The sequence below is a fragment of the Artemia franciscana genome, chromosome 16 (genome assembly GCF_032884065.1).
Source record: "Artemia franciscana chromosome 16, ASM3288406v1, whole genome shotgun sequence".
NCBI classification, from domain to species: Eukaryota; Metazoa; Arthropoda; class Branchiopoda; order Anostraca; family Artemiidae; genus Artemia; species Artemia franciscana.
The window spans coordinates 14,052,976-14,080,804 of NC_088878.1; the positions used below are offsets into that span (position 1 = coordinate 14,052,976).

Below are 27,829 nucleotides of genomic sequence, written 5' to 3' on the forward strand. Positions count from 1 at the left end.
ACACGCTTTTTCTAGTGTTATTGTCAAAGAGGTAAAAGAAATTGTATTTAGTCAATAATGTATGCATATATTTTTCAGAATTGAAGCCTCAACATGGCATGGAGGGCTCAGTAATAAAGAGAGGGAAAAAAGCGAATAAGTTATTCCCTTTTTCTTTTGAAACTTCCATGGATGGAAGGCTCAAAAGGACATGGAATAACTTTTTTTTTACTTATGAGACTTTTATATCATGCGTGGGAATAGGTACGTCAATTAGGGAAGGGTGCAATTCCCTCCCCTAGATTTTGAAAAGTACCTTCTTTTGTATTTTCATCGAAACAAATCCGTTTTTGGTATTTTACTTGGAAAAAACGATAAAACAACAAAATTCCCCCCTTGATTTTGAAGACACATTTTGCCTCCCCTATATTTTTGTGAATTGACGTCCCTGGAATAGAGAGGGGGAGCAAATAGTTTAAGATATACCTGACTGGTCCATATTTTTCGAAAAATTAAATTTTTTCCCTGTTGTTAGAGACCAATTATCTCTTGCCACAGCCGGAATTGAATCCGCAAAACTCTGATAAAGAGGCAAACTTTCACCCACCGTACTGTGAGAAGGTATTAAATAATCTGATTTTTCAACAAAACTGTGTATGTACGTTGATTACATGAAAGAGCGAACTATAGCCCATAGTAACTGAAGTATTATGCATTACTAGCAATCCAACTTACTTAGCTTCCTGATTCTCTGAGGTTCGTCTCTTACTTTTACTATTACTATTAAAACTAAGAAACATCCTTGGGATTTTTCCTGCCTGTAAATTGATGGGTCGCTGGCAACCTCGTAAGAGACGATCACATTTTATGTTAAGAAAAACAATAGCCTAAAACTCCTCAAATTGGCGTCAGATGGAATTTCGCAAAATTATAATAAAGAACGAACTCTTGCTTAGACTAAATTCTATTGGCAATTTAACTAATATAAGGCTTGTACAGTTATATTCAAAGTCAATATGTTAAAAATTCCCTCCAGCGGGGAATTGAGCCCCTCCCCCCGGTCACCCGCGTGACAAGTAGGTATTCTTATCATTGTACCATCAGATACCTATGAAAAAATAATTTACATATAAGACATGATAATAAATTCGCTAATACGCAAAAAAATTATGTTAAAGAACGAACTATAGCCTATAGTAATTGAACTACAGGCTTACCATTAGACTAATATCGTAAATTACAACCGTAATTAACGCAAAAACTACTATTTAATTATAGAAAAGAAGGAGCTCTATCGGATAGTAAAGTAAATACCGAACTCTAACCATCAGTATTGAAATGACGTCATGTACCAACTTAATTTTGAATTGAACTTAGCAGTATCTTAAAAATTTTCTTTTAAATATCCGGGTTGCAGTGGTAACTAGCAACCTTACATAAAGGATTGATTTAGTTCATCATATATGCTGATGTGAACTGTTACATTAATGTGAATAGTGCAGTTTTGGGGTGAATGGTAAAATGAAGATCCAAAATACCTATACAGGTCTTTCCAGATACGCTTAATTACCTACTTTGCCTATACCAGTTCGATTTAGACACAGCAAGTACAGGAAAATGGTAAAGTTTACTGTCAACAAATATTCACAAGCCTCTACTGTATTAAATCAAAGAGGAGAAGTCCTACTTCCCAAAACTCCGAGCCTGATGCTCTCCCAGAAATTACAGTGTCACTTGTAAATTGCTTATTTTTATGCAAGTAAGATAAGGACTAGAAACTTCAAAAACCAACTTGTATTATCTGTGAGTGCCAAGCAGTGAGTTTAGGTAATACACTATTTTTTCTTGATTTTAATGTATGGTATTGATTTTCTGGTGCTATTTCTACTATTTTTTTATCGTAGTACTACCTAGTTGGTGGGGGCGCTTCGCGCCCCCCAAGCCCCCCCGCGCGCGTAAGTCGTTACGCGCCATTGTAGTTGTGTCCCTGTGTCCCTCGTTATATATATATATATATATATATATATATATATATATATATATATATATATATATATATATATATATATATATATATGTTTTTAACTACCTAAAACTTGCGAATATACAACATTCTTCGCTGTCCCATTGTCTGTGCATATAAATAGATTGTCAGGTTTACCAACTCTTGAACATGCAACATAAAATTGTCCATGGGAAAAACAATCCGTATTCAGATCTATACCTCATTATTCTAATGATTGCCCTTGAGCTTTGTTGATGGTGATTGCTAATCGAACATTCCCTGTGTCCCGGTCGTCATTTATATTCCCAGTATCCTGGTCGTCATTTGTGTCCCAGTGTCCCAGTCTGTAATTTCTCTTTGAGCGTCCCGTTCGTCATTTATATTCCGTGTGTCCCGGTCGTCATTTGTGTCCCGGTGTCCCGGTCTGTAATTTATCTTTGAGTGTCCCGGTCGTCATTTATATCTCCCGGTCGTTATTTGTGTCCCAGTCTGTAATTTCTCTTTGAGTGTCCCAGTCGTCATTTATACTCCCTGTGTCCCGGCTTTTAGTTTTCTTTTTCTCCTTTTTTTTTCCTTTTTTTAGCTTTTTTTTCTTTTCCAGTTTTAGTTTTTTTATTAGTTTTTAGTTTTTTCTTTTTAGTTTTTTTGTAGTTTTTACCTTTTTTTGTTTTTTTTTAGTTTTTTAGCTTTTTTAGTTTTTTTAGTATTTTCTTTTTAGTTTTTTTGTAGTTTTTACCTTTTTTAGTTTTTTCTTCTTTTGTATTGATGCTAAAGCCAAGGTTCAAACCTGGAGCCTCTCGGGCCTAGAACCTGAAACATAACGCTTTACCAACTCAGCTACTTCGGCTTGAATACATTCGTTTTGAGCAGCTTCCTCGGGTGTTGCCATTGTAGGTTCTTCAGTCATTTTACAATTAGAAATTTCTCTTTCAACGATCTTCTTACAATTAAAAATTTGTCTTTGAACGATATTCTTAAATACCTGTGTCCTGGTCGTCATTTATATTCCCTGTGTCCCGGTCGTCATTTGTGTCCCGGTATCCCAGTCTGTAATTTCTCTTTGAGTGTCCCGGTCGTCATTTATATTCCCTCTGTCCCGGTCGTCATTTGTGTCCCGGTCTGTAATTTCTCTTTGAGTGTTTTTTCTTTTTAGTTTTTTACCTTTTTTCAGTTTTCTTTTTCTTCTTTATTTTTCAGCGCCACTATGAAATACATATCGCCGAACCTTTGTTTTTTTTTAACTAAAATCTGGTAGGCATTGATGACCTTATCCAAGTCAAAATCCCAAACCCAATCATCATCGCTATCATTTTCAGTTTTGATATGTTTTGACTCTCGCTGTCCAGGTGGATTTTCATCTAACTGCGCGGTTTTGCGTTCTTTAGCCGCAAGCCTGTTTTCTTGCTGCTCTTGTGATTCCTTGGCACGCTTTCTTTTCTTACTTTCTCTATCAGCCGCAAGTTTTTTGGCATAGACTCTTTGAGCAGCTTCCTCGGCTGTTGAAATTTAAAAATTAAACATTTTTCCGTCCACGATCTTCTTACAATTAAAAATTTGTCTTTGAACGATTTTCTTAAATACTTTTAATGACGTCATCGTCATAACAAACATGACGACAACTAACTTCATGACGACATGATGACATTACGTCACTCGACAGACCCACAGACAAACAACTTATTTTTATATCTATCTATATAAAAATAATCTATATATATAAAAATAAGTTGTCTGTGTGTGGATCTGTGGATCAGGTGACGTCATGTTTGTTCGCATATGACGTCTGAATTATTTCACACTAATACAAAAGAAGAAAAAAACTAAAAAAGGTAAAAACTACAAAAAAAAACTAAAAAGAAAAAAAAACTAAAAAACTAAAAAAAGGTAAAAATCTAATAACTAAAAAAAAACTAAAAAAAATAAAAAAAGGCAAAAACTACAAAAAAAATAAAAACTAATAAAAAAACTAAAAAAGCTAAAAAACTAAAAAAACTAAAAAAACTAAAAAAAGGTAAAAAACTAAAAAAAAAACTAAAAACTAAAAAAGAAAAAAACTAAAAAAAAGGAAAAAACTGAAAAATAAAAGAGAAAAAAAAATATGAATAAATATATATAAAAATAAGTTGTTTGTGGGTTATGTCTGTCTGTCTGTCTGTCGAGTGACGTCGTGTTTGTCCGCATATGACGTCTGAATTATTTCACACTAATACAAAAGAAGAAAAAAAACTAAAAAAGGTAAAAACTACAAAAAAAACTAAAAAGGCTAAAAAACTAAAAAAAACTAAAAAAGGTAAAAAACTAAAAAAAACTGAAAAAACTAAAAAAAGGCAAAAACTAAAAAAAAACTAAAAACTAATAAAAAAACTAAAAAAGCTAAAAAACTAAAAAAACTAAAAAAAGCTAAAAAACAAAAGAAAACTAAAAACTAAAAAAGAAAAAACTAAAAAAAAGGAAAAAACTGAAAAATAAGAGAAAAAGAAAACTAAAAAAATATTAATAAATATAAAAAATATAAATATAATATAAATTAGCAATCAACAAAGCACCGAGACACAAATGACGACCGGGACACAGGGAGTATAAATGACGACCAGGACATAAGTAAAAAAAAAACTAAAAAAATGGTAAAAACTACAAAAAAACTAAAAACTAATAAAAAAAACTAAAAAATCTAAATAAACTAAAAAAGAAAAAAAATAAAGGAGAAAAACAAAACTAAAAAACGAATGTATATACAGAACGGGACACCGGGATACAAATAACGACCGGGACACAGGGAATATAAATGACGACCGGGACACAGGGACACAACTACAATGGGGACGCCGGGGGGCACAGGGGGATATAAATGACGACCGGGACACAAGGAATATAAATGACGCCCGGGACACTCAAAGAGAAATCACAGACTGGAACACCGGGACACAAATGACGACCGGGACACAGGGAATATAAATGACGAAACCTGACAATCTATTTATATGCACAGACAATGGGACAGCAAAGAATGTTGTATATTCGCAAGTTTTACGTAGTTAAAAACATATATATATATATATATATACATATATATATATATATATATATATATATATATATATATATATATATATATATATATATATATATATATCTATATTCACAGGTGGGACATAGGGACACAACTACAATGGCGCGTAACTAATATGGCACGTAACGACTTACGCGCGCGGGGGAGCTTGGGGGGGGCGAAGCGCCCCCACCAACTAGGTGTTGGGGTGGCGCGAAGCGCCACCCCAACAGCTAGTATATATATAAAAATAAGTTGTCTGTGTGTGTGTCGAGTGACGTCTCTGTCCGCCTATGACGTCTGAATTATTTCTTCATATACCAATTCAACAACGAATGTATTCAAGCCGAAGTAGCTCAGTTGATAAAGCGTTATGTTCCAGGTTCTAGGTCCGAGAGGTTCCATGTTCGAACCATGGCTTTAGCAAAATAAAAAGAAAAAAAACTAATAACTAAAAACTGAACAAACTAAAAAAACTAAAAAAAAATATGTGTGTCTGTCGAGTGACGTCACTGTCCGCATATAACGTCTGAATTATTTAATCATATACCAATTCAAAAACGAATGTATTCAAGCGGAAGTAGCTCAGTTGGTAAAGCGTTATGTTCCAGGTTCTAGGTCCGAGAGGTTCCAGGTTCGAACCTTGGCTTTAGCAAAAATAAAGGAGAAAAAGAAAACTAAAAAAATTAAAAAAATAAAAAAGGTAAATGTATTCAAGCCGAAGTAGCTGAGTTGGTAAAGCGTTATGTTCCAGGTTCTAGGTCAGAGAGGTTCCAGGTTCGAACCTTGGCTTTAGCATTAATACAAACGAAGAAAAAAACTAAAAAAGAAAAAAAACAAAAAAAAAAGGTTAAAAAAAACTAAAATGAAAAAGAAAAAAAGGGAAAAACCAAAAAAAAAAAGCAAAAAAACAAAAAATTTAATAAAGGAGAAAAAGAAAACTGAAAAAATAAAAATAAAAAAGGTAAAAACTACAAAAAAAACTGAAAAGGAAAAAGAAAAAAAACTAAAGAAGCTAAAAAAAAAGGTAAAAACCAAAAAAAAAAAATTTAAATAAAAAAAGGAAAAAAACAAAAAAAATATTTCATCATAAACCAATTCAAAAACGAATGTATATACAGGCCGGGACACCGGGATACAAATGACGACCGGCACACAGGGAATATAATTGACGACCGGGAAAATCAAAGAGATATTACAGACTGGGTCACAAATGACGACCGGGACACAGGGAATATAATTTTTATAATGACGACCGGGACACGGAATATAAATGACGACCGGAACACTAAAAGAGAAATTACAGACTGGGACACAAATCACGACCGAGACACAGGGAATATAAATTACGACCGGGACACAACTACAATGGCGCGTAACTAATATGGCACATAACGACTTACGACACAGGGAATATAAATGACGACCGGGACACTCAAAGAGAAATTACAGACTGGGACACCAGGACACAAATCACGACCGAGACACAGGGAATATAAATGACGACCGGGACACAAGGACACAACTACAATGGCGCGTAACTAATATGGCGCATAACGACTTACGCGCGCGGGGGGGGCTTGGGGGGGGTGGTGAAGCGCCCCTACCAACTAGGTGTTGGGGTGGCGCGAAGCGCCACCCCAACAGCTAGTATATAGATAGATTTCTGAGTGTCTGTGAGATGCAGTAAATGAGTTTAGGCAATGCAATCTTTCGTCTTTATTTCAACGTATAGTCTTGATTTTTTGGTGTTATTCCTACTTGAATAAAAATGGTAAAACGCCTATTTGAGGTTAGGCTGAGTGTTAATGTTCAAGCTGGTTCTGAAATAATATAAAATTTAGGAACATGGACCTAGTGTGATTATGATATGATTTGCTTCCCTAAAATGAAACATGGGAAGGCAATTGATGATGATTTTACAACCTCTGTATGATCTAACTTAATAGTTTGTCTGTCTGTGGTTACTCAACTAATAGATGATAAAAGATGCTAATCAAGCTATGTAAATTCTAAAAGCATTGCTTCTGCAATAGAAGGGTATTAATGATTCTTCTCTACATTACAGATATATTCTCTAAAAAAAAACCGTCTAAGAAATCATGAGACAGTTTTGCTTGAAAACAACGATCTTTTTGGTGGTTCTGCAGTGGTAATGTCAGGAAGAAGCAAGTAGAGACCTGTTTTTCTACACCCAGTGTGCTGACGTCTGTTAGGCAGAAAGACATTGATGTAACCAATGCAGAAATCTGCTTGTCAGCATGGTTTGCTTCAGAAGACACCTTTCATTAAAGCCGATACACTTATCCTTGTTTTGAAAGTATGTATACCGGAATCTTCAGTGCTTAAGAGTGTCCAGATGAAATGGATGAAGATCATAGAGATCGTGAAGAATGTTCTTGCCTCATATGAACAGATCAGACTTTCTTGTAACTTTAGAAAAACCTTTTACTCTTTGGTCGTTGATGAAACAACAGATAGAGGAACTGTCAAATTTTTAGTGATTATTGTGAAGTACAAAAACCCCCGATGTAAGCAGTCAAAAAAGAATGTTTAGGTATTCTGGAGGTTGAAGATGCAAGCAACCCTGGACAGAAAACTTTAATCATGAACTATTTAGAAAAGCTTGGAATACCACTGAATCGGATGATCGGTATGGTCTTTGACAATTCTTTTGTCATCACGGGAGCTCGAGCTGGACTAAGGGCACTACTTAATGCTGGAAGTCCGGGGGGTGGTTTATGATGCTCTACCTGAGCTGTTTGTTCTTGGATGTACCAGTCATTCTCTTACCTAATTGCTAGTCATGCATGTAAGCGACTGCCAGAAGGTCTTGAGCCTATGCTGAGAGATTGGATCCACTATGTTCCTAACAGCCCCAAATGTATTATTGAGCTGATGGAAATTCAATAATTCGCAGAACTGAAGGTACAAATAGCAAATACTCGGTGGCTTTCGATGGAACAAGCAATTTCTCGTTTTCTTCAGCAATAGAATGCCCTTGTAATGTTTTTCACCAATCACGGTCTTTGAGATGCAGCTGGGGACAAGAGTTCACGAGATAAAGCTGCCAAAATCTTGTCTCACATGAAGGAGCCCTTGATTAAGGGATGTTTTCATTTCCTTGCATTTACGCTGAACAAGATGAATTGGTTGAATTTAGAGTTCCAGAGTACTGACACTCGTATTCAAAAACTCCTTTCCAGCTCAAGGGCAACCATGAAGTCTTTTGTCAAAACTGACATCTTAGAGAATGATGGTGCTTTTGTCATACTCATGATCTCAGGCTGTTTCAAGGAAATCTCCGAGATTTCTTGTGGTCCAAATACCAAAGTACACTTCATGATATACAAGGATGTGATACCCTCGAATGATCTTAAACAGTTTCGGTCGAACTGCCTGAACTTCCTTGTAGAAGTCATCACACAAACGAGGAAAAGAATCGATCATTCTGATCTGACTTTAAGAGCTCTGGCTTGTTTAGACTCAGTGACTGCTTTGAGCGGAAGAGTTGACACACTAGTAGTGGGACTGACTGGTCGGTTCAGCATATTACTTGGGAAACATAAAAGTGAAGTGGAAAGATCAAGGAATGTAATGGAGACTCAATGGATCTTGGTGAGCGAGCACAGGGACGACATTATCAGAGCCATGGGAACTGAAATGTCTCCTTCGGAGTTTTGGAAGACGTTATTGAATATGAAAGATGCTCAAGGCAAGCCACAGTTCGAAGAGCTGTCCTTTTTCATGCTAAATCTGTCTGCTCTCCTGCATTCCAGTGTAGCTGCAGAACGTTAATTTTCAGTTTTCAAACGAAACACAGGAACAGTCTACTTCTCGGCACGAATGACTCTCTGATGCATGCAAAGCAGCTGGTCTCTCGTACCTCAGGAACCGTGCATGACTTGGAAATCCCTTCCGATATACGGAAAAATTTTCTGACCTGGTATAAGGAGAAAGAAGAAGAGACAATGAGCCCCAGATATAACGAGGGTCGAACATAATTGAAGTTTTGGGAAGGGGGGTCTGTGTGTAAGAGGCTACCAAGTTGTTCAGTACTTATATATCTGATATTCATCTATTGTTTTTAGTACAAACTAGCTGTTGAGGTGGCGCTTCGCGCCATGCCCAACAACAGCCCCCCGCGCGCGTAAGTCGTTACGCGCCATATTAGTTACGCGCCATTGTAGTTGTGTCCCTGTGTCCCACCTGTGAATATAGATAGATATATAGATATATATGTTTTTAACTACGTAAAACTTGCGAATATACAGCATTCTTCGCTGTCCCATTGTCTGTCCATATAAATAGATTGTCAGGTTTACTGACTCTTGAACATGCAACATATAATTGTCCATGGGAAAAACAATCCGTATTCAGATCTATACCTCATTATTCTAATGATTGCCCTTGAGCTTTGTTGATGGTGATTGCTAATCGAACATTCCCTGTGTCCCCGTCGTCATTTATATATCCCCCCTGTGCCCCCCGGCGTCCCCGTTGTAGTTGTGTCCCGGTCGTCATTTATATTCCCTGTGTCCCGGTCGTTATTTGTGCTCTGGTGTCCCAGTCTATAATTTCTCTTTGAGTGTCCCGGTCGTCATTTATATTCCCTGTGTCCCGGAGTCCCGGCCGTCATTTGTGTCCCGGTTTCCCGGTCTGTAATTTCTCTTTGAGTGTCCCGGTCGTCATTTATATTCCCTGTGTCCTGGTCGTCATTTGTGCCCCGGTTGTCCATGGGAAAAACAATCCGTATTCTTATCTATACCTCATTATTCTAAAGATTGTCCTTGAGCTTTGTTGATGGTAATTGCTAATCGAACATTCCCTGTGTCTCGGTCGTCATTTATATATCCCCCGTGCCCCCCGGCGTCTCCGTTGTAGTTGTGTCCCTGTGTCCCGGTCATGATTTATATTCCCTGTGTCCCGGTCGTCATTTGTGTCCCTGTCTGTAATTTCGTCAGTCGACAAACAACTTCATGACGGCATGATGCTCAATTCTTATAATGATGTCAGTCGACAAACATGCATGACGTCAGTCAAAACACAAACAACTTATTTTTATATATATAGATGCGATCGATTTTGGTTTAGATCTTTCCTTTGCCTCTAGGTCCATTATCAGTACGATTGTAACCATTAAGACAGGAAGACGGCTCAGTAGTATAGTTGGTTCAAGCAAAGTTTCGATGAGGCACAGCTTAGATACCAATACAGCTATGAAAAACTCCTGTCTTGCCCATGAGAAGCTTCTGGCACAGAGCTCTGAAGTTTCATAACTGTATTGGTATCTAAGCTGTGCAATGAGGGTACAATGAACTCCGGACAAGATGCTTAGAACTGTTTTGTCTGGGAACTATGTTCCGATTTTTGAATCGGAAGTGACATACTGTACAAGAGAAGAAAAGTAGGCCTAAATCATGTTAAAACGAAAAGAAGCGTGTTCAGGCGTTATACTTCATTTTTACGAATTTCTTCTCGACTGAATCCAAGTTTCGAACAAGTCATTTACTCGCAAACGAAAAAGCTCAAATGAACCTACTGTGGTCTTGTATTTTTCCGTTTTTGAAGGTGTCAACTAAAGCTTAGCCGATTAAGTAAATTCATGACATCAAACGAGAAGTCTATTTTTAATTTACTGTGGGAATTGATTGTTCTTAAAACTTATATAAATGTAAACTTGTCTCATTGGCAACCCAGACACAAATTCAGAGTGTTTAACATTAATTTAATCGAGTGTTCCTATTTCTTGCATGACCTCATAAAAACATCACGATCCCAAGATAATAGGATAAGGTTAAGTTTACTCCTTTTTGAATGACAAATGACACTGATTTGTTTTATTAACAATTTTTGATAATATATCCATTCTTGAAATGGCTAGGCGTTGAAATGGCTTGGACACTTTCTGTGAATGAAAGGTGACAGATTGCCATGGATCGTCCTTGTCAGTAAACCATCTAGAACAAAACGAATAGCAGGTTGATGATGTCACAAGGAAAGATTCAAGGGAAGTGTAAACTTCATGGGAGAAGGATGGAGGAGGAGCTGTGTTGGCCTCAGGTAGCTTGGCAATGCAGTGAATTGTGAGAGTAGCTGTTGTATCCTTTCTCGTGAAGTTTTTTAGTTTCCTGCTTAAATATCTCATTATACTTTTAGCGCTTCAACCGTTCCAAGTAAATATTTTTGCGATTTTGCTGCATCCGTCATGCGTGACCCTTTTTCGTTAAAAAGAATTGCATCAGTGGGAGCCAAGGGTTAAAGGATTTCCTTTCACCCTTCAAAGGAAATCCTATCTTGTCTGGGCCTAGCATAAGGAAGGTAGGGGAAGGGGTTAGACGGCTTATTAATCCAGACTTGGTGATAGTTCAGGACCATTCAACAGTTCGATTTCTTTGAAAACGCACCCCTAGGTCCTATTGGCAAATTATTTGAATGATTCCTGTATTACAATATTTGGAAGTCGTGGAAGCTCAATTTAATAGTGAAATCGGCTTATGAAAATGGACTATTTAGTTAAATCTGCATCATTGTACACTCTTAGGCCTGTTAGTAATCAGCTGCACTTATGGGTCTTTGTTCTGGCCTATGGTGTCTTTTTTTACTCTTGGCTAATTAGTGGAGCCATTGATGATGAAGTTGGGCTCATTGGATCTTTCACTATTGGAATACTTCAGATCATAATCTCGCTATTTTGCTTTTGGTCTGTTGATATAAAATGCTTTTTAATGTGTAAGAAGGTAGGTTCTTTTGAAAATTGTTTTTTGGCTGACTGTAGAATCAGGTTAAATTGATTAGGTTAGTTATACCCTTATTCATCAATTTGACAGTCCAACCCAAATGGGATTATGTCTGGGTAGCAGAACATATGAGGGATGATTGGTGGCTTTCTGGACACCCTGGGTACCTCTGGTGGCACAGGAGGAACTAAGGTCTAAGGGTTAAGATATACTGTCATAGTAGGCTAGTAACTGTAACTTCAAACATATATCAGATTCATATATAGCATAGGCTAGCAGATATTTAGAAAGAAGCATCTTAATGAAAGAAGTTTGCTAGTAATTCTGTGACCCTTTTCAACATGATAGTTGTTATTCTAACAATAAACCCTAATCCACTCCTCTGATGTACTCATATATAGTCTTAATAATATATTTCTTTGCTGTGCTTTTTATGGTTTGATCCATTCTGTTATATGCTACACTTTAGAAAGTAAGAATATCATTTTTTTTTATGTAATAAATATCATATCATATTACTATTGATGAATTGTCATTAACACAACATTAACCATGAAAAAGCATAAAATTAGTAATCTAAAACTAATTCTCTTATTGTGTTAGCATGTCTTCTTCTGGACAACTGCTGCTCTACACCTTAGTACATTTTTTATTATTATTATTTTAATTTTTTTTTCACTTTGCTATGGATAATGAAAACATGCTACTCAATGTAGGCTACTTGCAGTGTTTATGAATCAATCAGTTTATTTACCCAGGCATCTGTTATAAAAGAGCATAATATAATAAGCATCATAACAAGAAAGCATCAAGCAACATAATAATCAACCATCATACCAAGCAAGCACAATATTACATCTTCTTTCATCCATTTTTGAATTCAGCAACATACACTATTTTTGGCATGTCATGGCTTTACAGCATTCCAACTTTTAACTAAAATACTATTATTCCTTAGCACATCTGTCAGAAGGTACTAAAACTTGCTTCTCTATAAGCTAAGGTACCCTATGTATTTGAGTACCTTGGCTTTGTTTCAATGGCTGTTCACTTCTTTCTGGAAGACAACTTCATTGCCTGTGTGGGGTATGTTGTGAGGCATATCATGTTTATTAAATTAGTATTTTTAACTTTTAAAAATGAGTTCTCCCAGACAAAAAAAAGAAAAACTTTATTTTTAAAAAGAACCATGAAAAATAATCATCACCTAATGTCTCTAAGCAATATACTTGCTAAGGTACCCTATGTATTTGAGTACCTTGGCTTTGTTTCAATGGCTGTTCACTTCTTTCTGGAAGACAACTTCATTGCCTGTGTGGGGTTTGTTGTGAGGCATATCATGCTTATTAAATTAGTATTTTAACTTTTAAAAATGAGTTCTCCCAGACAAAAAAAAAGAAAAACTTTATTTTTAAAAAGAACCATGAAAAATAATCATCACCTAATGTCTCTAAGCAATATACTTGCTAAGGTACCCTATGTATTTGAGTACCTTGGCTTTGTTTCAATGGCTGTTCACTTCTTTCTGGAAGACAACTTCATTGCCTGTGTGGGGTTTGTTGTGAGGCATATCATGTTTATTAAATTAGTATTTTTAACTTTTAAAAATGAGTTCTCCCAGACAAAAAAAAAGAAAAACTTTATTTTTAAAAAGAACCATGAAAAATAATCATCACCTAATGTCTCTAAGCAATATACTTATCATCTTCATAACTTGTATAACATTCTGATTCCTTTTATTCTAACTTGTAAGGCAAGATTTTATTCCTTTCACTACATATCATATTTTATTAGGCACCCTACTTTGTTAGCTTTAAAATACATGTCTGATGCAAAACTGTAAAAAAGATTCTGTGTGTGATATTTTTGCTATGCTAATCACATTGCTGTTTTATTGATATTTTTATTCAGTATAGTTGTTCTGAGTTTAAATTTAGATAGGTTTGTCACCCTGGTATAGTTCTCAGCCTTTAATTCTTCTCTTTTAGTTAGATGATATTTTTTTCTGATACTAGATGCTAGAGCAACATTGTTCTTTTCTTCCTCCCTTCTCTACTTTTATCTTTGTTCTTATGTAATCAGTTAATTCCAAGTTATATTTTTGGTGTTTACAGGCTTTTTAGCTTATAAGTAATGCTACAAATATGTATTTTGCTTGATTCATTGTTTATCAACGAGGGTACCAATTCATAAAAATTTAGGGGTAGAAAGCATGGATTTTTTCAATTTCTTTAAAATTCAGATATGAAAAAAGGATTTCAAAATATTGTGTGTGTGTGGGGGGGGGGCTAATTATTGTCTTATATTGCTTTTTTCAATGAAGGTACCAAAAAGGTTATTTTTCAAAATCTAAAGGTGGGCAATAGCTTCCTTTTCTTTCCCCTAAATCAGTACCCTTGCTTATACACAAACTACTTGATTATAAAACTGCAGCCAAAAGAAGGTATTGTTATTGTTGTATAGTCAATTGTATTTTCATATTGGGTGTACTATATATCTATGGTTTATCTCATTTTTGTCAATATTAATTTCTTCCAGGAAAAATCAGTTCTCGTGGCATCCCATGTGAAAGTAGTTCCCACTGCAAACAATGGCTCAAAAGAGCTTGTCAAGTTATACAAAGAAAAGGTATTTTTCATCTTTCCTTTACAGGGCTTAGAAATTTGGATGAAAGTTGAATATGCTGAAATTGCTCTGTTATATCATATGATGTGGCATCATATCTTTCTTTATATAAGCTACTAGCTGTTGGTGTGGCACTTTGCGCCACACTAACACCTAGTTGGTGGGGGAGCTTTGCCCCCCCAAGCCCCCCACGCGCGTAAGTAATTACGTGCCATATTAGTTACGCACTATTGTAGTTGTGTCCCTGTGTCCCACCTGTGCATATAGATAGATATATATATATATGTTTTTAACTACATAAAACTGGCAAATATACAATATTCTTTGCTGTCCCATTGTCTGTGCATATAAATAGATTGTCAGGTTTACCAACTCTTGAACATGCAACATATAATTGTCCATGGGAAAACAATCCGTATTCAGATCTATACTGCATTTTTCTAATGATTGCCCTTGGGCTTTGTTGATGGTGATTGCTAATCAAATATTCTCTGTGTCCCCATTGTCATTTATATATCCCCCATGTGCCCTTCCCGCATCCCCATTGTAGTTGTGTCCCTGTGTCCCAGTCGTCATTTACTTCCCTGTGTCCCAGTCATCATTTGTGTCCTGGTGTCTCAGTCTGTAATTTCTCTTTGAATGTCCCGGTCATCATTTATATTCCCTGTGTCCTGCTTGTCATTTGTGTCCAGTGTCCTGGTCTGTAATTTCTCTTTGAGTGTCCTGGTTGTCATTTATATTCCTTGTGTCCCAGTGTCCCAGTATGTAACATACAACAATATCTCAATTGTTTTGTAACTTTGTTCATGATCCCATTCTACACATGTAGAAATAGAAGCAGTACAATTAGGTGCAGGCATTCCCAAATGCTTGAGAAGTTTGTTTGCAATAGATAAGCACAAATCTTCAATCATTACTAAAGTGCAGTTATAAATTTCTGTTGTAAGGTCCAAGGTCATATCTGACCTTTCTACCCATATTTGGTGGAGTATATTCTCGGCCATTTGCAATTTGTATTTCTCCCATAACTCTGTAGGAGATGAAGGAGATCATTAATCTATAGGCATAATATTTCATTGTGCTGCATTTCTTATCCATTTCTTTGTTAGTGGCTGGATTTACCAATTTAATATTAAAGTGATAGCCATTGGCTCCATCCCAAAAAATGATAGAATATTTTAGGGCATCATAGCATTTATGAGTTTAAGCAATTTCTTGTCAACTGATTGTTTCACCTATAAAGAATATTATATCAAGGTAAGAACTGATCACCAACCATAACGATTGCCACTTCGTTGATAGTTACATATCAGTAGGCATCAATTCGTTTGCTGTTTTGAACAGAAGCACTAAATTATTATTTTTTTGGAAAAGATGTTGCAACTGGGAAACGATAGTCCTTTCAACGTCGTTTTTTTTTTATCATCGGTATCACTTTCAAGTTGTTTGGTTTGTTTTACCTTGGCTTGTCTTTTTTTCACTATGAAATACATATCGCCGAACCTTTGTTATTTTAACTAAAATCTGGTAGGCATTGATGACCTTATCCAAGTCAAAATCCCAAACCCAATTATCATTGCTATCATTTTCAGTTTTGACTCTTGCTGTCCAGGTTGATTTTCATCTAACTGCGTGGTTTTGCGTTCTTTAGCCACAAGCCTTTTGGCATTAACTCTTTGAGCAGCTTCCTTGGCTGTTTCTTCTGCCATTGTAGGATTTATACCAAAATTTCTCTTTGAATAAACTATTTGAGCAGCTTCCTTGGCTGTTTCTTCTGTCATTTTAAGATCTATACTAAATATTTCTCTTTGAAACGCCTTCTTATATATTTATAATGACGTCATATACAAAGCCTTTGACGTCATATACAAAGCCTTTGACATCATATCCAAACATACAAAATACATATATGACGTCATAATGCTCAATCCTTATAATGACGTCAGTAGACATACATGACGTCAGTCAACAAACAACTCATTTATATATATATAGATGTGATAATAAGATTCACATAGACATAGCTAATCTGAAAAGCATGACATGATCTATAGTGATCCTATGAAGTGGTTAGTTTTCCTAGAAAGCAAAGAACTGATTGTCAGGGCTGAGCATGCATCTTTGTTTTTCCCTAAAGGCAAGTGGGCATGTCTTATTATAGAGAGTGCATATTGTCAATGGATTTGATTAAAATGTAATGATGTTTGAAAGTAGTTCATTAAGTAATGTCTCACAGGTTGGGGATTAAGGTAGAACTTTCAGGAAGAATATTCTTTTTGGAAGTTAAAGGATATTCTTTCTCTGGTCGTGGCAGAACAGAAAATACTTTTTCTTCTTTTTTTCTTTCACCATATATGCTCTTTGGCTAAATAGAGGAGATGATTGTTAGTTGTTTTGTTTTTTGGGGGGAGGGGGTGCGGTATAAATACAAGGTTTTTGAGGGGAGGGAAAGTTTTCTCTAGATCCTTGCAAAAGAAAATATATGAAAGTGTTTTCAAGATGCTAAAACTATGAAGTTGTGTCCATAGGTTTAATTTAAAAGTAAAAAAAAAACAAAAAAAAACTGTATGTTCCTTGGTAAGCATGCCTTTTTTCGTGTCATGGCTCCAATTCTAAATTGCAGAAGAAGTTCAGGGCCGGATACAGGGTGATTGGGCTCAATCGCGCCCAGCGTTTGAAAGGGCACCGCGCTGCCATCAAAACGCTCACAATTCTTTTTGAAGTTGTGAAATATTCTTAACAATTCCTGTAAGCGTTGCTCCTGTAGAGAGATCATAATCTAGGCTAAAACCAATAAAAAAACTATCTGATATCAACAATGCATCAGGAATAGATTAAATAGTTCAGAATATATGCCGAATGACAGTGAAGACGCCAGGAAATAAAATTTTCAGACAGTTTTAAAAGAATCTACAGGACGAAACTTAGGCATATATATGTTCATGTATGTATATTCGCTGATGTAAATTTACATTCAATAATTTTTTTTAGTATTTTTTAATCAGAAACTAAATATTTATTTATGCATGAATGAATGTATGAATTATTTCTTGAAGACGGTTCCATAATTGCCTCGGAAAATCAGCATCCTTGTATTTTCTGGCTTGAAAAAAAAAACGATCTAGATAGGTCACAAGTTTGAGAAAATCCTTAAGAACCGTAATTGTGGAATAAAATTCATATGAGTAACGTCATATTTATGAGCACATTTCAAATGCACAAGTACGCCATTTCCGCCTCAGGAGGGGTTCTATCGTTTTTAGTATCTATGACGCATGTAAAAATACATGAGAAACGTAGCTAAGTATAAATCACCAAATGTGATGAGTCTATTTACAAAAGGCGTTTTCTGCAGTTTAATAATAACTAGAGGACAGAAACGTAAATTAAAATTAATGTCTGCTCAACTCCTGATTTAATACAAAACCAGCTGCTAAATTCATTTCCTACCTTAACCGCATCAGTACTATTCTTGTACATAGCACTAATCACTTTAATAAATTTTTCTGCTAAACCATATGAGGATAATACCTTTGCTAAGATCTTCTATCAACAGAATCGAACTCTTGCTCATAATCTATAAAACTGAGGACCAAATGTGTTTGACAACTAAGGCATTTCTCAATTATTTACCTAAGGGTGAAAATTTGGTCGACACGTCCTCAACTTTTCTAAAACTGCGCTGTTCTTTTCTTAAAACTTTGTCTATAGCATCTCTCAGTCTAAAAGTATCATATTACTGAGTAATTTGCTACCTACAGAGACCAGACTAATGCCTCGATAATTGTGACACTCACTCGTATCACCTTTCTTATGCAGTGTTTTAATTAAGGTTTTCCTAAAATCGTTAGGTACTTCCCCTTTTTGAAAAATCCAATTCATAATTTTCAGCTGCTTATCTATAACTTCAGAGCCAACATATTTAGGAAACTCATTTACCACAGTATCTGCATCTGGAGCCTTATTATGTTTTAATCCTTTTATTACTGTCGCTAATTCTTCTTCACAAAACAAATCTTCCTCTACATCTAAGGTATCACAAACTTTTTCATTTTCCTCTACATCTTTTCCTGCAGCTGTATCTTGTTTTAGCACATTCTCAAAGTTCTCCACCCTATTCTCTAAAACTGTTTCCTTATCACTAATTGTGGCCCCATTCCTATATTTAATTGGGACAAGTCTGGATTAACTACTCCCTCTCAATTTATTAACATGCCAGTACAATATTTTACTATTATGCCGTCTAGCTGCATCTTTCAGATCCTCAGCAATTTTATCCATGGCCTTCACTTCAGATCTCTTTACTTCGTATTTGTAATGCCTTATCCACTTTCTTTACATTCCTTTTGTTTTCATATGATCTATCACTCAGATAATTCTTGTACAAACCTCTTCTCCTCTCTATTAAATATAAACCTTTTTCACTAATATCCTAGCTCCAGTTTTAACTTTCTTCCCTAAGACACTATCAGTAACTTCACAAACTGTTCTTCTAAATTACTCCAACTATCTTCCACATTGTTAAATTCTAAACTCTCAAGTTTAGCATTCAACTGTTCCTTGAAAGTTTCTCTCAAACTTTCGTCTTGGAGTCTACCAACGTCGTAACCTCCTTGGAGGTAGTTACCCTTCCGAAATTTCAGCTTTAAATCAACCCTAGACACTACTAGACGGAGATCGTTACTTTTAACTTCAATAACAGCACTGCTATATACCGTAGTATCTTGTATTAATCCTGCCAGTCTTTGGTTTACTATAACATAATCAACAAGGTTTGCTGTCTTGCCATCACGTGAATACCATGTCAACATATGAGCCATTTATGACCAAAGACCATATTGGTTATAACTAGACTGTTATGCCTACAAAATCGCAAAGTCTGTAGCCATTACTGTTTTTTTTCCTACACCAAATTTAACTAGGCTAGGATACCTAGCGCTAGGCTAGGTTAAAATCTTCAATTAAAAATACCATATTTCTACCTGGGACCTTGTCTATTTGCTCCTGTAACTGTAAGTAAAATTTATCTGAGTCACTACTATCTCTGTTAGTCGGTTCAACAGGGGCTCAAAATGTCATTACGATAGTCATTCTTTAACGTCGTAACATTCCAAGTTTCCATTTTTGATGTCCTTTAAATTATTGAAATTATTTTGACCTCAGGAAAAGCAATGATCCCGGATTTTCATGCAGGACGGGGATCAACATATCTTCTCAAGTCTACACCCAAGTGCTTAAGCCGGCTTAGAACCGAACAGCTTGAAGTCCCTGGGACCTCCAGTATGAATGAATGCTTTGTGCAATCCTAGGTCTAACTTTGTCACAACATGGTTTTCAGCACTTGATGATGCTCTTCTATCAACAAGTGTCGGAATCCTATACACACAGTCCCGAGCCTTACCTTCGACGCATTATATATTCATGTCTGAAAATATTATGCTGCTACGGGGCCTCATAGTAGATAAATTAGCTAGGAAGAGGTTTTTCAGCCAGAAAACGTCCGTCAAAACAGACCAAACTCAGAAAAACTATCCGTTAATCAGAATCCTTTGCGAATGATGTATCGTCTACTAGGCTGTAATTTCCTCAAGGGGCACCACTGCTCAAGTTGGAGTAGAGTTGACCGCAAGGTCCCCTGTCTTGCAGGTACCCCGAAAGGGTAGAGGCAACCCTTTGCAGAGGCCGTTGTCCATAGATCTGGATCTGACGCCCTGCCGCAGTTGTTCTCCTGCAGAAGATCCTCCCACGATGGTGTTCTGCGTCACCATGTAATTTAACCCATTACTGGGAGAAGGTTTGTAACTTATGGGACGTGTGGACACGTCGGTGGTCCCGGTTGAGTGTACATTTGTGGGGTCCTCTTCTTCCTCCACCTGTATTTATGGCCCCGGGAGAGGCTGTCCCAGTTTCTATTATGGAGCATCAGGGACAAGGTCCCCCTTGGCCCGTGCCTCCTATGATACCCTGCATATATGTTGAGCGTTCCCCTGTCGCCACCTGGAGAGACGCTGAGTGGCCTCGGGGAGGCCCCTAAAGAGCAGTAGACTCATCAAGCTTTTTTTTAATATAACATTTTTTGAGGGTAAATATCTTAAATGATGTTTGGAAAAAGCTTATGTGATGAATTCCTTTACATTATGTGGTGGCAAAATTACATGTAAAAGAATGGGTTGTTAAAAATGACTGAAGTGATTTGACAAAAAACATACCCATAGAATGGGAACCTGACAAAATTATTACAATTTATTACAAAAGATACAGGTAATTAGATACCAATAAGCATTACATATTTGGGATATATTGAGTAATACATCGATATCAGACACGAATAAAAAATCATTAAGTACAACAAATTAACAACTGCTCAGCCTAAGCAAATTATGCTAAAATTTTACAATCTTTGAGGTTTTTCTACTAAAATCTCTTAAAATGGCTCTGTTTGCCTCTTGAAGCATTGTGTAAAGTCGTCTGTGCTAAAAAAAAAAAAAAAAAAAAAAAAACATTGGGAGTGAATTTGTGATTATGGTAATATTCTTTAGTATAATAGCTAATTCAACAAGACTATCTTTAAATTATAGGTTTTGCGGAATTATCTTTTTGACAAGGCGACTTTTATGATATTTATTAAATATGATGCTGCGCAGCCTTCTATCAGTCTAAGTGGACGACAGCTAATACTTCATAATAGCAATAGTGGTCCGTCGCTATTTTTCATGATATATGCATTAATTTGGGACCGTATATGCCAATAAATCTTACAAACCTTTCTCTATTTTAAAGAAAAAAGATAACTATCAGTATTGAGAACAAAATGCAGTTTAAACCTCTATTTGTTTAGTTTTAGAGGAAATAGAAGTAAACCGATGGCGTTTTTTTTTTTTTGTATTTCTTTCTTGGAAGAGAACACATTAAACCAGTTGTGACAATATATAAAAATATGTCTATTTTCGCCTTAAGAATTCAATAATCACGAGAAACCTTTTTTACTGCCATTTTTTTTCTAGGATGGTAACGATAGGATCAAAATTGCTTTTACGTTTCAAAAGAGTAGATACTGGTGGAATGAAGAGAAAGGAGAATTTGAGGCTGTCAAATATCCTGTGAACAGATCAGTTAGCTTTTATTCCTCCTCAAAAGGTTTTGGATCTAGTCAGGATTTAGCAACTGCAACTGAATATTTTGGCGCCAATTCGTAAGTTTTACAAGTTTATATTCTCTAACTGGCTTAACTACAATTTTTTTTCTCTTTAAGAAATGAATAATTCATCAATGTCAAGAAATATTTCACTTTTGGCTAGAGTTTTCAAAGGTTAAGTTTTATTAAAGTAGACATTGTCAATGAAATCAAAATTCTAGTTGAGACGGGGATAATGTCAGAGGCTTTGTTTGGGGCATATATCCCCCTCCCTCTATTAAAGTAGGGGGTACCAAATAAGTATTTCTAAGACATGGTTTTCGAAGTTCCGAAAAGTGGAGGAGGGGGAGAACTAAACTTGCCCCTTTCTCTGCTGTTCAACTACAGTGCTAATTACGTAGGCTATACTGTTCATAATTTGTCAAGTTGACTATTGTCAAACTTTTGATTGACCAATCAGGTTAAAGATTTAAGGTAAGATTTTCTTTTAAATTGGCGAAGGTGGAAGAATGGAACAACAGTTTTCTTATCTTTAAGATGAATCTGACAAAAATAAAGACAATATTTTTTAGTAGTATTGGGCCTAAATTAGTGTTGATATAAGTGTTGATATACTAAATTAGTATGATCAAACCAGTTTCTTCCCATTTCCATTATCTGCTTCCAGTACAAGTGTGGGGTTAAAACCAAGGGAAAACACGCATCATTTATAATTCAGTTTTTTTATCGAAAGGTGTAACTATGATGTCCCCTTTTCATCATTTATTAATGCATTCTAATGTTACCTTCCTGGTAAGGTAAGATTAAGATAAAAAACTACCTTCCAAACTAAAAAAACAAAACAAAAAAAAGCCATTGAATTATTTCAAAAGAACCTAAAAAACCTCATTCTTTGACTAGGAAAACCTGAACAACTTCTTTATGATGCCTATAGTTTTATTTTTGATGTTCACATCAAATATCTTCAGTTTCAACGTTCAATGAGGGAAAGGGTGGGCAAGAGCAAGGTGAGCAAGGGCTCTTTTTGAATTCAATTATAACATGCAACTAGAAAACAACAATTTCTTTGACTCAGAGATGCTATTTATTTTTACTAACTTTTGAGCTCTGAATTCAGAATTAAACGTAGGTTTTCTGTGTCATTTTGTCTCTTTTTTGTGTTTCTTTTTTTCTAGGAAATAACAGAACATGCATATAAAAAAAGAAAGGGGAAACCCAAATAGGTAAAGAGAGTAGTTTAACTGTGTCCACAGGAATAGTAAACTTTTTTTTTTACCAAACAGTAGGCCGATACATGCATGAAAAGATAAAAAGCTGCACTTACAGCTTCTTCTAGAATTTTCAGTGTGTGGACATTTTTGCTTGATAATGATTGAACAATAGTCTGCCGTCATATATCGGTCTTCCAGTGATTTATGTAAAAAGACTATCAACTTCACTCACGTTTATGACCCTCTGCAGCCTTTTTTCCATATTGATACTGGTTAATTAGTCCATGTTGTCTTTTGTTAGTTTGAATTTTTTTTTCTTCGCTGTTTATCGTTTTTGTTTTTGTTTATTTATAATACTCCGTACTTTGTGTTTTTTATACTTTTACGGGTAATAAAGTTCATTCATTCATTCATATAGGCTATATTCTATTTACCTTGATACTATCCCTCAAAATCTATGGATACAATCATCCTGGTCATCACTGTTTACATCAAGTTTTTCATGAAGTCGCAAGATGTACTAGACGTAGTTTGATGTACATGTTTCAACTAAGCATTTTGTAGCTGCTCCAGAGCTGGTGGATAATTTCGGTGTGATTTGGTCTTCCAATGAAATGTTCATCGTTAACAAGCTGATGAATCTACGGTCCATCAATCACCTTGGCCTTTATATTTTCACATGACAGGAAAGAGCAAAATAATGTACAGACAACAGTCTCCATCGAAAGAGTGACCTTCATAGATGAAGCTGACAAATTTATGATGTAGAATGTTCGATCACCTAGTTTTAGGTCAAACTTTGGTGGCCAATCAGACTACGTTGGCTGTGTCAACAGAGGCTAATATAGCGCTAGTCATTATCTTAAGTTCTATTGGATCTGCATTTGGTTTGAGTGAATTTGTTGTAAACCTCCCAAGTCTTATATTTGAAACGGTGACGGAGCAAAAAGCATAATTGAAAGAAAAAGAAAAAGAAAACACTCAAATATTGACTAATACTGCTACTAGTTCTAGCAACTCACTGCAACAACAAGCCGCGTAAGACAAACATAGTTGCTCATGCTTCTTCTTCATCCCAGTCTTTCTAATCCTCACTCTTTAAACCCTCCCATGAAGCTCCAACTTCGTTAAAATCTTTTCATATGACCTCTTCCCACTTCATTCGAGGACGACCAGTGTTTCGTTTGGTTCCAAATGGAAGCTCTAAAATCTTTGTCAATATGTCATCTTTTATCCATAAGATATAACCTACCCATCTTAATCTTTATTTCTATATAGTCCTAAAAGGTTGAATCAAACACCCGTTTTTGTCCCAGCTTAGGACAAGACAACTATAAAACAATAAACAACTAAATATAACAAGAGAAAAAACACCGTATTCACAACAGAAGGCAATTGCTTCACAAGTAATTTCTGGCACTTGTATCTGAATAGTAAACTGTTTGTAGTATTCGTTGTTTTTGTTAACCTCCACAAAACCAGTATAGATTGAGGATGATTAAAAATGGAAACTGCTTTCGTGTCAGAAAGTTGACCTATAACTTCAAAGGGGGAAGGCAAACAGTCTCAAATTCCCTGTCCCTGTCCCGCAGTTTCTGTTGGGAATTTTCGATTTATTTTTAGTTAAAAATCTCATAGGGTGTATTTCGCAGGAAAACGTGTACAATATTCACTACAACAAAATACAGTTATCTACTGAAGACGGTCACTCTATGCGTAGCTGAAATATTCAGAGATTTTGCTATTGTTTCACTCTCAAATAAAAAGATTTGTCCCTATTGAAGTGTTATTTGTGCGTCATGGAAAGGCAGCGTGGTCTTCGAAATTACTTACAGTTATAGACCGTACTTATCCTCGGTGAAATTTGTCGCCATGATTTTGCGACCCTAGGAATTATAGTTTGGATTTGAGTATAATTCTTATTAAACATTGTATTAGACCTTATATTTATTTTTTTAATTTTGTATAGTTCTAAATAGTTTTCAAAGAAACTTTGGCTTTTTATCAAAATCTAAATTTAAATGAATTTTCTTTGGTTTTGACTTTATACAAATATTCTTTTTTTCTAGCATGACTATGGATATTCCCGAGTTTAAGGAACTGTTTTTGGAGCGTGCTACCGCTCCTTTCTTTGTTTTTCAAGTTTTCTGTGTCCTGCTTTGGTGCTTAGATGCCTATTGGTACTATAGTGTTTTCACCTTGTTTATGTTGGTTGCATTTGAAGGTATTCTTGTCCAACAGCAACTGAGAAATATGTCTGAAGTAAGAAAGATGGGAAATAAACCGTATCCAATTCAGGTACTTTTTTCTTTGGTTTTATAGACGATATTCATTATTGCTTATTTTTCCCAAATGTGAATTAGAAACATATGCTTTTTTGGACTCCGATTCATAGTCGGTTTTGATGTTCCACTCTTGATCATATTCTGGGATACTGGATCTGCTATGCTTTTGTAGTCAAAATAATAATGAATAGGAAATTTGTAGTCGATGTAGACAATATAGACAATATATATATATATATATACATATATATATATATATATATATATATATATATATATATATATATATATATATATATATGTATATATATATATATATATAAATAAATATAAAATACATATAAAAATAATATATATATATATATATATATATATATATATATATATATATATATCTATATATATATATATTTATATATATTTATATATATATATATATATATATATATATATATATATATATATATATATATATATATATATATATATATATATATATATATATATATATATATATATATATATAGTACATGCTGTGAAAATATAAACAGTTGTTTCTGTGATTGCACTACATAATAATCTGTAACTAATTTTTGTTAATCATGGGGTTTCGTGTCTTTACTGCAATTAACAATGTTTCTGGAAATTACCTGCAAAGTATATACATGAATAGAATATGTAGAAAATTCCAGCAAAGGAATGCTGGCTCACAAAAATCCCTAAAAATCACCAAAAGAAGAAAAACCGCTAGAGAACCAAAAAAACAAACTAGGAATATGCGACTTGTCGGCTACTCTGATATGAAGTATATGAAAAAGAAAAGCTTTGAAATTTGGTCATTATTGTTGCGCTAGCTAGATTGTCCAATAAATTTATGCTCGTTTGAGTTCCACGTAGGCTTAGTGGCAACAATTGGCAAAAATCGAGGTTTATGTCTGGAAACTTTGAAAGCACTGTTGTGACTCTTAATGAAAAAAGAATGCGACTGTCTTTATGGAAAAAGGACCTTCCCTTATGTCTTGCTTCGTTAGCCCTGTTTTTTCTTGTCACTGTGATTTAATTCTTACATATTCGGCATTTCTTGAGATGTTTCCAAAAATCTTTGTATTTTATTCCTAACGTTGGGACCTTAGGGAATACTTCTCTAATCCTAGACATCTTGTATTTTTTTCATATTATGTATCATATAAGCAAAGCCTTATCAAGGGGGGGGGTAGGAAGTTTTAATACCCCCCCCCCTCCGAAGTGTGTCTGACTTGTAAAAATGTAACAAAAAATGAATATAAACAAATTCTTGATTCGTTTTTAAAATTATTTTCTTAAAAAAACGAAAAACTCATTTTTCAACCCCCTTTCCCCCATCCTCGGAGAAAAATCCTGGACACGGCCCTGTATATAAGTATAACTACACATTTTCCTGCTACTACTGAGAATAATCATCGGATATTTATTTGCTCTGAACACATTTTTATTTGTCATATGACATAACTTGTAAGAAATCCATTTCGTTATGTTCAACTCACCCGCTGCGTGTAAATTACCTGGTCTTCATTTGTCATCAACTTTGATTTGCTAATAAGATTCATTTGTGATGCTTTGCGAAGCAACAGATCATCAATTTGAGTATTTGTGGATTTGCTAGTTTGTTAGCTGATTTTAGCGAACATAAAACAATAGAAACAGAGCATCTTTAGGGCTTCACTGAAAGCGATTTGCGTTTCGAACTATGTGTTTTTTATCAGTCTCAGCAAAAACAAAATAATCTTTTTAGGCTAATCAAATTTTAAAATTATGAGCTTTAGTAAATAAGAGCAAGGGTATCCCTTCTCAAGGTTATATTTCCATGGAGGCTTATTGTGAAATTTTTCAAAGTAGATCGGAGACAATAATACTCTGTCCGATTCGCAAAAACGCAATAAAAATGCATAAAACAAAACACATTTTAATACGTTTTTACGAGTCGGACAAACATTACATAAGGAGAGGTATCCCTCTTCATGGCCTAGGTTCAAGGTTCACTTTACCTCCTGTCCTAATACCGAAAATTTCAACTTGATCCTTCAAGTAATTTGTAAGATATTGATCTGTCAACACTTGCTACTTTTTTTATTTACTTCCCTTCTTAAGCGTGAATATATAGACACAAGTCCTACGTGAGTTTATAGTGAAAAATTGTTCAGGTGCATGAAGGACAAGACATTTTTAGCCCTCACCCTCTTATCCCAAGTCGAAGTTTGAGGTCTAATTTGCCCTATTAGCACTCCTTAAAATTGCAACTTGATCCCCCTAGCGATTTACGACAGTTTGCAGATACCCGCTATTTTGATAATCAGGCAGCACATAATGTGTTTTAATTTACCTCAATACTTAGATGGGAATAGATTCAGTGTCCCGTAGGGGCTTGTAGTGGAAAAAGCTTTAGGTGGATCGGGGAGTTTGCTAGGTTTTATCACAACTGATAAGAAGAATAAGCTTAGTTTTGCATCGTTAGTAAATTCACATTGATGCAGCATCAACTTGCGCTATTTTTGCACCGATTTAGGGTTTTATAACTTCCATCTAAGCAAAGCTAACCTTAGGTATGCTTTATGAACAAGAAATGTTTGAACATGTATGCAATATACTATTTTGAATGGTGGATTACAGGAGTGACGCAGAAAAATATGGTGTCTATTTTCTGACGTCACGAATTGATGAAACTTGTTTTTTTCGTCTTCTATAAGGTTTTCTTGACCGTATCAAAATGTAACTTGAAGGTGGTTGGGAGAAACCTATCTGTTGTTTTCCGAATCTGCGTTCG

The 27,829-nt window shown here is 35.3% G+C and overlaps 1 protein-coding gene across 1 annotated transcript in view; it reads left to right on the top strand.

Annotated features, from left to right (window-relative positions):
• The first annotated feature begins 11,445 nt into the window (after positions 1-11,445).
• LOC136037102 (endoplasmic reticulum transmembrane helix translocase-like) overlaps positions 11,446-27,829 on the top strand; it is a 93,059-nt gene continuing 76,675 nt past the window's right edge. Inside the window, exons 1-4 of the mRNA XM_065719558.1 lie at positions 11,446-11,773; positions 14,312-14,401; positions 21,403-21,590; positions 24,814-25,042. Of these exons, the coding sequence (XP_065575630.1) occupies positions 11,531-11,773; positions 14,312-14,401; positions 21,403-21,590; positions 24,814-25,042 (750 nt within the window). The 5' untranslated portion in view covers positions 11,446-11,530. The remainder of the gene's footprint in view (positions 11,774-14,311; positions 14,402-21,402; positions 21,591-24,813; positions 25,043-27,829) is intronic.